Below are 16,446 nucleotides of genomic sequence, written 5' to 3'. Positions count from 1 at the left end.
TCAGGGTCACCGCATCAGCAGCACAGCTGTGCCCACAGAGAATGATGCAGCCAAGCAGCCACAGTCTGCAGTCAAATATATTAAACAACAAGTTTAAAATGTTGTTGTTATTGTAAGCAACAATCTTTGAAGCATTTTGGAACATTTAGTGCATTGGCTCGTGTCGAAGAGGAACACAGTATCATCGTAATCAATAATAAAGATGTTTTGATTGCATTTTAAAATATTCGAATCAATCAATGTGAGTATAACTAAACCCTTGTGATAAAATGTTTGTTTTCAGGAAACCATTGTATCTCTCTTATTTTTAAACAGCGAAGCCGATTCAAAGTTTGGGTTCGTCCTTCCTTCTATCCTTCTGTCAAAAATGAGGCAGAACCTTTCTAACGCACCGTGTTTAATTGTCATTGGGTTCCAAAGGGTCATTCCAGAAGGTTCCAAAGGGTAGTCCGAACTGGTTTAGTTCGTTTCTCGGCTTTGCCTATTTTATATAAAAAAAATGACAAACTGAACCTGCTTCCTTCATCCCTCGGGTGCGATGTTGAATGTATTAATTTATTTATGTATTTATTTTTTTAGATCATCATGCGAGTGAAGCTTGCTTGCTGTGGGTTCCTGGAAAATGTTATTCTCGCTCAGAAGTTTTTTGTATTGTACAAGCTTTGTGAAGAACAACTCACAAAACAGGTCTGTTGTTTTTATTTATTTATTTATTTTACTGTGTGTTCACAATGACATTTCATAACTGTTTGAAGGCGAATTGTATTGTAATTTGACCCGGGATCATTTAGAATTGTAATTTTGAATTTTGGTAATGAACTGCATTGTATCATAAAGTGCAAAATTTAAATTACAATGAATCACATGACACATTTATAAATTAACTGTGTTTGTTATTATGTCGCATGTCTCATGGAATTCATTGTTTGATATTCCTTTCAAATCTCAAGCAATTGAGATTGTTATCCACATGATGTGTAAGCATTTGCAAGATGTTGCATACTGTGCTTGTAAATGTCAACAGCACACCACTTGTGTGCACTCAACACTATACTTTCACTCGTGTGACACATTCCTTGATTACAGTCCAATTATGTTTGAAATCGGCATTATTATTCTCTTAATATAATAACATAATTATGGGCTTTTTGAAAAAGCCATTTGTCCAAGCTTCCATGGCAAGCAATGACTTTTTGTTTTTGTTTTGTGTTTCAATCAATTGTTGAATTGCCTGCACATTCTCATATTTTAGCCTCTTGTGAGTGTGAGCTCTCAGGGTCCACGAAAGTAAATTCAACTTTATCGCTGATGAAATTGAGATGCAGTTTGAGGAACAATGGCACATGAAATATGTTATCACAGGAATACCTGTGAGAGGTTGAAAGTTTGAGGATGATTATAAAGTTTGAACAAACGTTTGGTTCATTGCTTGTGACGAACGCTGCTGTTAACCAGTACTTGTATTGTGCAAGCTGTGGGGAACACTGCAGATTAAAAAAAAACAATCTATTGAAACACTGCAAATGTTAACACTTGTACCATGTCATTCATCGACCCCATAAAAATATCCATAACTGGAAGGGCAATCGGTAGAGCGAGTAACTGCCACGCAATGCCTGATTCACTGGAACACATCAGGCCCCCATAAATTTTTGATATATTACGCGACATTGAGAACACGGTCGGACCCCACTATTCGTCGGGGAGAGGTTCCTGGAAAATGCTGCGCATCCGCGAACAGCGAGGCATTGTTTCAATGGAAAAAGGGGGGATAGGTTCCTGGTGGTTCTTGAACCTCAAAAAAATACCGCGAATGTCGTAGCCACGAATGTCAACAATGCAAATGTGGCGTGTTGTTTCAATGGGGGAAAAGGGGGATAGGTTTCCGATTCATGAAAAATGCCGCGAATGGGGAAGCCGTAATTGTCACACATTGATTCATCGGAAAAAGGCAGATGGGTTCCTGGCGGTTCCTGATTTATTGGGGAAACTTTTACAAGTTTAAAATCTTTTCGACTTCGAATGCACATGATTACAGTTTCATAGAAAATGCCTACAATTATTTTTTTAAAGCACCAGGTACCATTTCCGATGTTTATTGAAGGAATGTGATTAACAATTCATGAAAGTTGATTTACCATCCGTACTGCAAAAGTAAAAAACACAAGTGCAAATACCGTTTCAAATTTTAATTTGCACAAACAAACACAACTTTTGATGTTGTTTGTGGTAAGGATGTTGTCACGAAGGGATTCTGTTACCTTGGCAGTGATATTCATGTCTGCGCTGGCTGTGAGCCAGAGGTCGTTAGACGTCTGGGTCGGGCCTGGGGAGTCATAGATTCACTGGATCATGGAGTGTGGCGATGTCGGTGCCTGTGCAGGTGGACGAAAGTCTCAGTCTTCAGTTCCTTGGTGCTTCCAGACTTGCTCTACGGATGAGACTTGGACTCTGACCAAGGATCTGAGACAGAGACTTGATTACTTTGGTTCCAGGTCTCTTCGGAGAATCCTTGGCGATCGTTGGTCAGACTTTGTGTCCAACGAGCGGTTGCTGAGAGAGACTCAAATGAGATTTGTTGCCAACATATTCTGTGACTTTCAGCTGCAGCTGAATGGACATGTGGCTCTTTTTCCTGACGCTGGTCATGTTCACCAGATTCTCACAGCGAGGGAGCCTCATGAGTGGAGGAGGCCAATGGGCCGACCACGTGCCTCGTGCTTGCGGCAGATTGATCAGCATCTCAAGGAGATAGGGATGAGCCAGGCATCTGCCTGGAGGATGGCCAGACAGAAGCCCCTGGAATACTGGCAGAAAGTGGACGCAGTGATGCACCGCTCTGGCACCTGTTCCCACACTTGACCTGCCCTGACCTGACTATACTGTGCTGTATGTACACAGAGCTTGCTTACAGTGAGCATGGCTGGTGGAAGACATGTTTTGGAACTGTGTGCGAGGCTTGTGGAATTTTTTTTTTTTTCGCCTTTGAAAAACCGCGAATACGCGAAGCACAGGGCTGTGAATGTCGAAGCATGTCGCAGTTTATTAACCATGAATATGGGGGGTCCACGAAGAGTGAATCATGGGTTCCAACAGTACATCGCTCTTTGCCCTATCTTTCAATGGTGAAGAATCACTCCCATTTCTGCTTTCTCTGACATCAACTCATCCTGAGAAATTTGCTCTCTCTCAGGCACAGATTTATCCAATCTCGTCTTCAGTTGTCCGACCCTCCCACCCATGGTACACTGAAGCTTGTGGTGAGGCTGTTTTCCTGAAACAACTTGCCTTCGCCTCATGGAAGGCAAATCCTACTGAAGGCAATCTCAATTCCTTCCACAAAGCTCGGAACAAGTGTGTGTCTATCCTGAGGAGAGCCAGAAAACATCTTTCTAACCTCAAGGATGAACTTTCAAACCTCACGCTGGGCCAATCTTGCTGAAATTTTGCAGCAACGTTCCTCTCCGGATTGGTCACAGGAATTGCAAAGCTCGTTCTGGTCACATGACTTTAAGTTGGTCTCAATGGTCGACTTAGTAAATTTATTCAAAAATCTTCTCCAGATGCACCAGTCAGAATGATTCCAAATTTGGGTTCAAACATTAGGCCAGGGCCCAGCGAAGCGACAGGTCCAGTGGTCCTGTGTTTTGAATGGAATTTTATATTTTGAACAATTGAATTCCATTGAATTTTATATAAAGTTGGTACAGAATCCCTTCCCGAGTGCGCATGCGCACAGAGGAGTGAGGCAATTGTTTTACTCTGCCTCTCAGGCAGTGAAACTAAATTAAAAATCATTCCGAACAGGAAACCTATTGCTTTGAGGGATGTTACAAAGGACACAAACAACGGGCACGAATAAATAATTTAACATGTTAAATATGGTGATGTAAAAGATGGTGGATCAATGGCTTTAAACTTCCAAAAAAAAGTTTTTTCTTTTCTTTCTTCAGGCTTTGAAACATTAATTTTATATCAATTGAATTATACACCTGAACGCGGAAGAACGCAAATCTCCACATTGGCATTTCCAAAAAATATCAGATCAGTAATTGGGCAAAATGTAATGCCATTGTATGCCATCTCGACCAATCAAATTTGCCGCTCACCCTCTCATTGTTGGGCCACATCGAGATTCAGACAAAATCACAGCTCGTGGAAAATATTGATTGCGCTCAGAAACGCGAAGCAAGAGTCGAAAAGACCCTTCCTATGTCCTTTTTCTCAAGACCGTGTTGGGTAAATGGTGTTCTTTGTGCCGTCTGTGTTTGGATTTGCTTCTTTGCTTTATGCTTAATTTTTATGCTTCTTCTTGTCTATCTTGTTAAAATAAATAAATAAATAAATGTTCCATTTTAAGCGAGACTCTTGTTCTGTTTATTTTGCAGGTGCACTACGATTTTGGCCTGCGGAACATCTTGTCTGTGTTGCGTACACTTGGTTCCCAGAAGCGAGCTCGTCCAAAGGACAGCGAGTCCACCATCGTGATGCGGGTCTTAAGAGACATGAATCTTTCAAAACTGGTGAGCAGAAAAAAATCTTGATTGCCTGGTGTCAAAGAAGTAAAACATAGTCCCACCTATTATATGCTTTTGATTGAAAGGTCAATACTTTTGAAAGAGTTCGACGATAGAACGAGAAAACTCAACAAACCAACGACAGATTGCCATGAAACAAATGGACAAGCGGAACACAGCCAAACTTTTACTGTTAGCATTGCAAGCCAGAGGAAAGGGTTAAGGATGCACATTCACATAAGTAGGTTGTTGTAGGTTGTTTTCTTCACAAAGTGACCACCGGTTCCACTGTTGGATCAGCTTTCCAGGTATAAAAGGTAAGTTGTTTGTTCGCTCTTGTTTCAACATATCAAGGATGCAATGCCAGGCATCAGACCTGGAGGTACGGTGTGATACATTGATGGAGAAGATCGTGTCCTTGAGAATTGAGTCCCAGCCATTCTCTGCCTTCAGATGATAAATCTTTCCTCAATCTTTGAGAAACAGTAGATTGCATGTTTACCTTGTTGAAGTGTTCGATATGACAATACATTGGTGGATTTGGTCAAAGATGGTCAATGATGTAGATACTGAGGAACAGATGAGCAGAAGGAAGGTCAGAAGGGAAGTTTTGACAAAATTATGTCCACCAGGGAATACGATCTGTTTGGAGAGATGTGAGTTGTTGAGCAAAAAAATAAAAAAATAAAATAAAATATTCAATCATGTTGGATTATTTATTTACCTTCAACACCCTCACGAGTAATTAATGAACTTGCTACTGGCCAACTGGCTTGGTGATGGTTGAGATTTCTCCAGAGTCGGAAGAGATAGCTCAGAGGGGACAGCAAGGGAGTTTGCTGTTTCACATTCTCAATAGTCATCAACATTAGAGGAGCAGTCGGCCACAAATCGAAAGAAGAGGTGATTGTAGAGAGGGAAAAGAATAAGAAGTATGGATAAATGAAACGTCACACACATGCAGTGGTACACAGAGTATGTTCCAAGAGAGAGGGAGAGAGACTTATGAGAAGGGGTGTAAATGGAAGAAGGGAGAATGTCAGGGAGAAGAGAGACACTGGTGGAGCTGAAGCATTAATGATAGGTGATTAGCCATCAGGTTTTAATAGTCAAGCCAGCATTGCTGGCTTCAAATACAGCTGGGAATGTGGGAGAGTGATGAAAGAGACTGAATTTAAAAATAGGATTTTTTGTTGTTGTTGTTGGTGTTGAAGAATCATCACACAGGAAGGCACAGAGGTATAGTGCAGTTGCATTCAGAGTTTTCTCCTTTGGATTTGATTAAATTATTGACCAAACTATAAGCTGTTAGACTGGTGCTTCGCAGGTTCGGCATTGCATCAAAAAGTGTACTTTCCCTTCAATGAGATATTCAGCTGGGGACTTGTTTGCTCGCATTGATTGCGGAAGATTGTTAAAGAAATGAAACTCCACGTTTTCTTTCGTTGAAGAGTTTGTGAGTTATCACCGGTATCATGGCCAAATTCCTGCCTTAGCTGCCATGAGGAAAGCAATGGCAACCCCCACAGTGAAACATTGTCAAGAAACTGCTTCAACATCATGGACCGACCCTTAAGCAGCGAACAACGCTGGATGGATGATGATGAAAAGGTTAGGTTAGGTATGGGAGCATGCGCCGGAGCAGCTCGGTGATGCGTCCACTTTCCATCGGTACTCCAGGGGCCTCCATCTGGCCATCCCCCAGGCAGATGCCTGGCCCAACCCCATCTCCTTGAGATGCTGATCAACATGCTGCAACCACGAGGCACGTGGTCATCCCGTTGGCCTTCTTCACTCACGAGGCTCCTGCTTCGCAGGATCAACTTCAGGAAAACGAGCCGCATGTCCATACAGCTGCAGCTGACACTCACAGACTATCCAAGTAATAAATCTCATTTGAGTCTCTCTCAGCAACCGCTCGTGGGACACAAAGTCCGACCAGCGATAGCCAAGGATTCTCCGAACAGACCTGGTTCCGAAGGAGTTGTCTTCGTCTCGGATCCTTTGTCAGAGTCCAAGTCTCACATCCGTAGAGCAAGACTGGAAGCACCAAGGACCTGAAGACTTGGACTTTCGCCTTCCTGCATTGGAATCAACAGTTCCACACCCCATGATCCAGTGAATCCATGACTCCCCAGGCCAGACCAGTTTTCTATTGACCTATGGCTTACAATCTGTGGAGACATGAATATCACTGCCATGGCAAGTGAATCTCTCCGTGACCTCAACATCCTCACCACAAACAGGCACAGATAAGATATCAGCATCCAAGATGTCTATGAAAGCCTGGATCTTCGTTTTGATCCAGGAAACCCGTAGTCCCAGCGGCTCCGATTCCTCATCCAGGCCTTGAAGGCCCCTTCAGTGACATCCGGTGTTTCCGCAAGGATGACTGCATCGTCTGCGAAATCAAGGTCAGAGATCTTGACATTCCCAAGCAATGAACCGCAGCCTGATCTCACTGGCTTCTTCCCCAAAATTTGGTTTGTGAACAAAAAGGTGTGGACAGATTTAGTGGAGCGCTTGGGTACGTGTTAAGGATGAAATAATTAGATCTTGGTGGAGATCCGAATCCGGATCTGGATCCAAGAATTTTTAAAGTAATTTTTCACCATTGAGTGATGGAGCAAAAACAATATACAGCACAATGTCTCAAAAGAAAGGTATTCGGACAGATTGGGACGAAACCTGGTGGATGAGTTGGTTTAGTTCAGGTACTAATGCAGATCCGACCTATCAGTGGGATACGAAACGTGAACGAACCAGCCTTGCGGAGCTATGTGCTCCACCGAGTGCCCTTCTCGTGTTCTTTATATTTCATTTCAACACTACCTCGCGTTTAGGATAATGCAGGCAACATGAGACTGGCTCGAGTTTCTAAAACACAGCTTTTGCTTGGCTCTCAGGTGGATGAAGATGAACAACTCTTCTTGAGTCTCATCAATGACCTATTTCCAAGCATACAGCTGGACAACAGCACTTACCAAGAGTTGCAAGCAGCGGTCACCAATCAAATAGAGCGAGCAGGCATTGTCAACCATCCTCCCTGGAACCTGAAACTCGTTCAGGTAACACAGCTTGCACATGTGAATACATTTTATGGTTTGATAAAACTCTGCTCACCTTTTTGTCAGTCAGTAGGTGTGATTGGATACTTGCTTTGTTTAGAATATATTTTGTTACCATAACTGAAAGTTATGCCTGAAGGGGTCTAAAGGATCTTAAAACGTCTAAAAAGGGTCTAAAGGTCACAGAGGTCTAAATGGTATTAAATGGTCTGAAAGTTGTGAAGGTCTAAAGGGTAGAAAATAATCGAAGGGTCTTTGGGATTGTAAAGGGTCTCAGGGTTCATCGGGGTCTATTGGGTCTTAATTGTTTTTGGTGTCTTTAAGGGTCTACGGGTTGGAAAGGGTCAAAGAGGTGTAAAAGGTCCTGAGGGTTCTTAAAGGGGTTAACACTATGCAGCCATTTACCCTTTTTTATTTTTTTTGAAAACATCACAATCATGAATAATAAGCCTGCGACCATAAATGGTGAAAAGGTGCAAATTGTGAATTAAAATACCTGGGCACTGTTATTGATAACAAGCGAACTTTTGATGAAAATACCAATTATGTGTATAATAAATTAATGCAAAGATTGTACCTTCTCAGGAAGTTGAATTCATTTGGTGTTCGGTCACACGTAATGCGAATGTTAACTCATTCCTTGCTGATCAGAGTTTTGTCATTTAAGTTGGTTTCTTGGTATAATTATTATCTATGATACGGTGGACACAGGAACATGAAGGTCTCTGAAGATGGACTTGTGGCCTTGACATTGTCCATGTTTGACTACAATCTTGTGTCTGACCTCCTCAGACAATTATCTGGTTTTCTTTCTTTTCTCCATGCTCATTGAGGGACACACAGTGACACAAAACAGCAGAATGACTCCTTTTCTCCACTCAAACTGCTTGAATGAATGATTTTTATTATTATTTTGCAGGCACCTGCAACTCACCACAGGTGAGTTCAATTCCAAAGTAAAGGGGAATCACCTGCTTGAAATCAAATAATTTCGAACTACGAAAAGATGCCAAAAATATTGTCCGGACCATTTTAGGATTTCTTTGTGGAATGAGCGAAGATTTACTGATTTTTTAAAGCTTTTTTATACACCCGATATATATATATATATATATATATATATATATATATATATATATATATATATATATATATATATATATATATATATATATATATATATATATATATATATATATATATATATATATATATATATATAGCTCACCGGATGATGGGATTGGGGCAAAGCCTTCGGGACCCCCAATCTTTGATAGGAGGGAAACCACGGGGTAACATCCCTGGGTCAGATTGCGGGAGAGTGTGTCGGAGTGGTGCTGAGGTGTCGTCCACCAGACGGCGGTCTCCTTGGGTTAACCTGAGGCGGTCCCTTCGGGTGGGTGCCTGGAATGTCCTATCCCTAAGAGAGGATGATCACCTGTCTCTGTTATCATCTGAGCTCAAGCGTTTGGACATCGGGATTGCAGCTCTCTGAGGTTCGGAGACCGGATTGCGGCGAGATAATGGTGGGTGGTTACACCTACTATTGGTCTGGTCGCTCTGATGGTTACCATACCCAAGGAGTTGCTGTAGCTGTGTCCAATAAGCTGACCCCAATGATAATTGAGGTAACACCGGTCAACGAGCGTATTATGAGATTAAGGATTCGTCACTCCTTAGGTGTCATTTCCCTGGTCTCTATTTATGCTCCGACTGAGGCGAGTGATCTTACCGTGAAGGATGCATTCTACGCCACACTCGAGTCTGTGGTTGATCAGTGCCCCAGACGAGATACACTTCTAGTCTTGGGGGATTTCAATGCATCGACTGGAACTGATAGGGATGGTTATGAGGTGTGTGTTGGTCCCCATGGGTCAGGAACTATGAACCAGAATAGCACTAGGTTCCTTGACTTTGCAAGAAGTCATGGACTTAGGGTGGCTGGTTCATGGTTTCAGCGCCCGCAAGCTCATCGCTGGACTTGGTATTCCAACGCTGGCGGTGTGGCAAAGGAGATTGACCATGTCCTCATTGACGGTCGTTGGAGGATGATCCAGAACTGCAGGGTCTACCGGAGTGCTCAGTTCCTCAATACTGACCACAGGCTTGTTGTAGCAACTCTAAAGCTGCACCTTAAATCCTGGAGAATGGTACCATCCCAGCCTAGGCTGGATGTTGCCAAGCTCAGGGATGAGAGAGAGTAGCTGAGGAGTTTGCGAACAGGTTGAGTGGACACTTGGGGGTCTGGGTGCTTTGGGGGTCCTGAAGAGTTGTGGAGCACCTTCAAGACCACCGTCCTTGATGTTGCCGGTGGATGCCTTGGAGTTCACCGCAGGGCAAAGAAGAATTTTGTCTCTCAAGGGACACTGGATACCATTGACCAGAGTCGCAGGGCCAGGCTGAATGGCAGAGCTGAGCTGTTCAGGGAGCTGAGGCGTAAAACTGTACGTGCACTGAGGGTGGACAAGGAGGCCTATGTGCGAGGAATCTGTGAGGGGGTAGAGCATCACCTGTGGACAGGTGATTCTCGTCCTGCTTACAGGGAATTCGCGCATTACGTTCATCCAAGCCCATCCCTCGGAGCACTGCAGTTCGAGCAGAGAGTGGTAGGCTCTTGACAGAGGAGTCTGAAGTGAAGGCCCGCTGGGCCGGTTACTTTGAGCGGTTGTACCAGGCTGATCCCCCAGCTGTCGAGTTGGACGTCAAGGGTGTTACAATCCCTGTTGCTGACCCTCGAATCAACTGTGGTCCACCATCGCTTGTGGAAACACGGGCTGCGGTGAACCAGTTGAAACGGGGCAAAGCTCCAGGGATCTGTGGCATCCATGCTGAACTTCTCAAGGCTGGTGGAAATGCTGCACTCGCCGTTGCATGCAGTTTTGTGCTCTGCCTGGAACACAGGCATCATCCCAACTGACTGGAAGAGGGGCCTTGTTGTCCCTCTCTGGAAAGGGAAGGGTGATCGCCAAGACTGCAACAACTACCGAGGGGTGACGCTGCTCTCAGTGCCGGGCAAGGTCTTTGCTCGGATAATTCTTGATAGGGTTCGCCACCATCTGCTTGAGCACCAGCGTCCAGAGCAGTCAGGCTTTACACCAAAGAGGTCAACGATTGACCGTATCCTTGCTCTTCGTGTCCTCACTGAACGCAGACGAGAGTTTCGCAGGGGCTGCTTGCAGCCTATGTTGATCTCTGTAAAGCGTTCGATTCAGTGAATCGGGATGTCCTCTGGAGGATTCTTGGTCTTCGTGGGGTGCCACCGAAACTGATCGATCTGATGTCTGAACTCTACTCTGGTACTGAGAGTGCTGTGAAGTGTGGTGGTACCGCCTCTGACTTATTTCCAGTTGTTACTGGAGTTCGTCAGGGATGTGTACTTGCCCCCACACTTTTCAACACTTGTATGGACTGGATTTTTGGGAGGATGTCGGAGAGATCAAGTTGCGGTGCATCGTTTGGCAATGTCAAGATCTGGGACCTTGATTTTGCAGATGATGCAGTCATCTTTGCGGAGACTTTAGACATCCTCTTGGGGGCCCTCGAGGTGCTGAATGAGGAGTCGGAGCCGTTGGGATTACGGATTTCTTGGGTCAAAACAAAGATCCAGGCTTTCGGTGACATCTTGGATGCTGCTGTCCTGTCTGTGTCTGTTTGTGGTGAGGATGTTGAGGTCGTGGATAGATTCACTTACCTTGGCAGTGATATTCATGTCTCCGCAGGTTGTGAGCCGGAGGTCAATAGACGTCTGGGTCGGGCCTGGGGAGTCATGGATTCACTGGATCATGGGGTGTGGCGCTGCCGGTACCTGTGCGGGAGGACGAAAGTACGAGTCTTCAGGTCCTTGGTACTTCCAGTCTTGCTCTATGGGTGCGAGACTTGGACTTTGACCAAGGATCTGAGACGGAGACTTAATTCCTTTGGTACCAGGTCTCTTCGGAGAATCCTTGACTATCGCTGGTCGGATTTTGTGTCCAACGAGCGGTTGCTGAGAGAGACTCGGATGAGATTTGTTACCTGCATAGTCCGTGAGCGTCAGCTGCGGCTGTATGGACATGTGGCTCGTTTTCCTGACGCTGATCCTGCTCACCAGATTCTCTCAGCGAGGAGTCTCATGAGTGGAGGAGGCCAGTGGGCCGACCACGTGCCTCATGGTTGCAGCAGGTTGACCATCATCTCAAGGAGATGGGGATGGGCCTGGCATCTGCCTGGGGGATGGCCAGACGGAGGCCCCTGGAGTACCGGCGGAAAGTGGACGCAGCGACGCGCTGTTCTGGCACATGCTCCCATACCTGACCTGATATATATATATATATATATATATATATATATATATATATATATATATATATATATATATATATATATATATATATATATATATATATATATATATATATATATCGGGGCGTATTATGTGATACTGGTTGTCTGTCCGTCTGTCTGTCTGTCCGTCCATCCGTTCCTGTCCGCACTCTAACTCCAAAGTTTTCAACTTTCACGTTTCATATTTGGTACATAGGTACAGACTGTGGAGACGGTGCGTCATGACATACGTTCGTCATCTAAAGTGGTTGCCATGGCAACCAGGATGCTGTTTTCCATGCAGCAGCACAATTCTGCATATACCTTCTTGTTCGGGCGTATATTGTGCTCACTTGAGCTCTTGTTTGTTTTGTTCCACTGCAAACCAAAGAAATACATATGTGGAAACCAAAAGATTTTTTTAATTTCAACAATTTTCTGGAAGAAATGGAGCATTATTTGAAAAAAGTGCAAGGGTGTCAATACTTTTGGCTTCGACAGTGCATTGCCAATGGAAAGTGCACAGTCCCTTTTCAAAATTTTCACCTTTTGTTGCCTTGCATCCTGGAATTAAATTCCATTAAATCAGACTTTTCCCACCTTTATTTACACATCTTAACCCACACCTTCCAAGAGAAAAATAAATTCCAAAAATTTCAGAAAATTTATTAATAACAACAAAACTAGAATATCTTGGTTGGATAAGTGTCCACCCCCTTGAGCTAATACTTGATGGAAGCACCTTTGACGGCGATTACAGTTGTGAGTCTGTTGGGATAGGTCTCCACCAACTTTGCACACCTTGAATGGGTAATATTTCCCATTTTTCTGCACAAAACTGTTCAAGCTCAGTGAAGTTGTGTGGGGAGCGTCGATGGACAGCAATCTCCAAGTCATGCCACAGATTTTTCATTGGATTTAGATCAGGGCTCTGACTGGGCAACTCAAGGACATTTATCTCTTTGTTCCTTAACCACTCCAGTGTAGCTTTAGCTGTGTGCTTCGGGTCGTTGTCGTGCTGAAAGGTGAACTTCCGTCCCAATTTCAGCTTCCTTGCAGAGGGCAGCAGGTTTTCCTCGAGGATTTTTCTGTATTTTGCTCCATCCATTTTCCCTTCTATCTTGACAAATGCCCCAATCCCTGCTGATGTGAAACATTCCCATAACGTGATGCTGCCACCACCGTGCTTCACAGGAGGGATGGTGTTCTTTGGGTGAGGTGCTGTGCTGGGTTGCGCCAAACGTAACGTTTTGCATTTTAGCTAAAAAGTTCCGTCTTCGTTTCGTCAGACCACAAAACGTTTTGCGACATGGCTTAAGAATCTCCAGAGTGGTTTTTGGCACGTCTTAAACAGGACTCAAGGTGGGTATTTTTGAGTAATGGCTTCCTTCTTGTCACCCGACCATACAGGTCACATTTGTTGAGTGCTTGGGATATTGTTGTCACGTGCCCACAGTGCCAGTCTTTGCCATAAAGGCCTGTAGCTTTTTCAAAGTTGCCATTGGCCTCTTGGGATGATGCCTGTTTTCCAGGCAGAGCCCAGTACTGCATGCAACGACATGTGTACAGCATTTCCACCAGCCTTGAGAAGTTCAGCATGGATGCAACAGATCCCAAGAGCTTGACACCATTTCAACCGGTTCACCACAGCCTGTGTTTCAACAAACGAAGGTTGATCACAGTTGATTGCATGGTCAGCAGTGGGGATAGAAACACCCCTGACATCCAACTCAACATCTGGTGGTACAGCCGCTCAAAGTAACCGGTCCAGCGGGCCTTCACTTAAAACTCCTCTGTCAAGAGCCCACCACCCTCCACTCCAACTACAGCACACCAAAGGATGGGCTTGGAGGAATGCAATGCACAAATTCCCCTGAAAAGCAGGATGAGAATCACCAGACCACAGCTGATGCTCTCACCCCTCACAGATTCCTCGCACATAGGCCTCCTTGTCCACCCTCAGTGCACGTACAGTTTTACGCCTCAGCTCCCTGAACAGCTCAGCTCTGCCATTCAGCCTGGCCCTGTGACTCTGGTCAATGGTATCCAGTGTTACTTGAGACACAAAATTATTCTTCGCTCAACGGTGAGTTCCAAGACATCCACCGGAAACATCAAGGAAGGTGGTCTTGAAAGCACACTACAACTCTTCAGGAGTCTCTAAAGTGTTCAAACCCCTCAAATCCCCACTCAGCCTGTTTTCAAATTCCTCAGATTCCATCTCATTCTTCAGTTTGCCAACATTCAGCCAAGGCTGGGATGTTACCATTCTCCTGGATTGAAGCTGAAACTTCAGAGTTGCGACCACAAGCTTGTTGTCGGTGTTGAGGAACTGAGCACTCTGGTAGACCCTGCAGTTCTGGATCATCCTCCAGCGACCATCATCGAGCATGTGGTCAATCTCCTTTTCCACACCACCAGCGGTAGAATACCAAGTCCAGCGATAAGCCTGTGGGCGCTGAAACCATGAACCAGCCACCCGAAGTCCATGACTTCTTGCAAAGTCAAGGAACGTAGAACTATTCTGGTTCACAGTTCCATACCCATGGGGACCAACACATGTCCCATAACCATAACTATCAGTTCCAGTCCCGACCCCCCCCCCCTATTAATTCCCCGAAGACCAGAAAAGTATCTCACCTGGGGCATTGATCAACCACAGACTTGAGAATGGCATGGAATGCGTCCCTCATGGTGAGATCACTCGCCTCATTCGAAGCATAGACAGAGACCAGGGAAATGACACCCAAGGAGAGACAAATCCTTCATCCCATAATATGCTCGTTGACCGGCATTACCTCAATTATCATTGGAATCAGCTCATTGGACACAGCCAAAGAAACTCCAGACCAATAGTAGGTGTAACCACCCGCCATGATCTCGCCGCAATCCGGTCTCCGAACCTCATAGAGTGCTGCAATACCGATGTTCAAATGCTTGAGCAGAGATGATAACAGAGACATGTGATCATCCTCTCTTAGGGATAGGACATTGCAGGCACCCACCTGAAGGGACAGCCTCAGGTTAACCCAAGGAGACCGCCGCCTGGTGGATGACACTTCAGCACCACCCCGACACACACTCCCACAATCTGACCCGGGAATGTTTCCCGGGTGGTTTTCCTCCATTCATCAAAGAGTGTGGGTGTCGAAGGCTTTGCCCTAATCCCATCATCCGGTGAGCTGCCCTGTGGAGGTAAAAAAAAAGTAACCCAACTGCAGGAGGACGTCCGCAGAGTTGGCCACTAGATATGGATGGCCGTTGACTCACAAGGTCAGGCTTTGGTCAGGTCAGGTCAGGCTTTGCCTGCTACTGGTACCATGTAAGCCAGTACTACCTGTATCATGGTGGAGTGGTCCGGCGACTAAACCGGCTCCTCCACTGGACTTGTCAAGTGAGGGTGGGTAGCTCGACACCCAGCAGGATTAAAAACAAGACCTGATAAAGGGCAGATGAGCTTCTCTGTGAGCCAACGGCCATCTAGCAAATGGTCCCTAAGGTGGTCCACCGCTGTTTTCAGCGACATTCTGGCAACTCCTGTGACACTGTTGGTGCCAAACTGTCGCGGCATTTGCTGTTCCTTTGAATCCATCTTCAGTGTGGAGAGGGGGGACCTTCTACTTGGGCAACAGTTGGTTCTCCATATTATCTTTCCCTGGCTTGCACCCTGGAGAGGCCACTCCAGCTTCGCCTCACAGCGTTGAAACAACACGGGAAGCAGCAGGTTACCGGTGATAAGCCACAGTGCTCGATTGGTGTGGAGCGTGGTGCCAGGAGTTGCTTCTGATGGTGGGAGAGATTTTCGGATCTCACTGGACAGCTACCGCCCGCCTTAAGCTGAGCAGCCCCCAGCCAGTTAGGTGTTGTCCCGCCACAGTCTGTCTTCCTCATTGGTTGCATGGGGATTAGGATAACACCGACAAGCAGACTACAACTATCGCACCAGGCAACAGAGTAAAGAAATCAAATAAACGCATGAGACCAGTTCTCAAACTCGGATGTTGGAACGTCCGAACAATGACACCAGGACTCGCTGTGGACCTTCAAGACATCAGCGATGCGAGAAAGACAGCCGTCATCAATGATGAGCTGCAGAAATTACAGGTGGACATAGCTGCTCTGCAAGAAACACGTCCAGCTGGATCAGGTACCCTCGAGGAGAAAGATTACACTTTCTTCTGGCAAGGAAAGAGTGCAGATGAGCGCAGAGAACATGGAGTAGGATTTGCAGTCAGGAACTCCTTGTTGAAAATGGTTGAACCAGGTGACAAGGGGTCCGAACGCCGACTAACTCAAAGCAACCATCCCACTCTTCTTCCTCCAAGCCTCCCTCTCACCTCTCTCAAAAATTCCCCCTCACCTTTCTCCCACCTTTCATCCCCCTCACTCTTCCTTCTCAAAGTTGCCCCCCTCTCATCCACCAACCTGCCTCCCTCCACTGCCCTCTCACCTCCATCTCTTCACTCCACCTCCTCAAATCCTCAACTGCCTTCTTCCTTGTCTCTTGTCCCCCCTCTCCCCCAGCACCACAGAGCCTTTTCTCCTCCTCATTCGGCCCC

General features: G+C 45.5%; 1 protein-coding gene across 1 annotated transcript in view; it reads left to right on the top strand.

Annotated features, from left to right (window-relative positions):
* LOC147006535 (dynein axonemal heavy chain 8-like) overlaps positions 1-16,446 on the top strand; it is a 262,978-nt gene that overhangs the window by 229,978 nt on the left and 16,554 nt on the right. Inside the window, exons 36-38 of the mRNA XM_085868614.1 lie at positions 580-687; positions 4,389-4,523; positions 7,424-7,585. Of these exons, the coding sequence (XP_085724740.1) occupies positions 580-687; positions 4,389-4,523; positions 7,424-7,585 (405 nt within the window). The remainder of the gene's footprint in view (positions 1-579; positions 688-4,388; positions 4,524-7,423; positions 7,586-16,446) is intronic.

The sequence above is a fragment of the Eptatretus burgeri genome, unplaced genomic scaffold (genome assembly GCF_056783735.1).
Source record: "Eptatretus burgeri isolate ZD-2024b unplaced genomic scaffold, Ebu_testis_v1 Ebu_testis_scaffold_3167, whole genome shotgun sequence".
Taxonomy (NCBI): Eukaryota; Metazoa; Chordata; class Myxini; order Myxiniformes; family Myxinidae; genus Eptatretus; species Eptatretus burgeri.
This window is presented reverse-complemented; position numbering and strand designations above follow the sequence as displayed.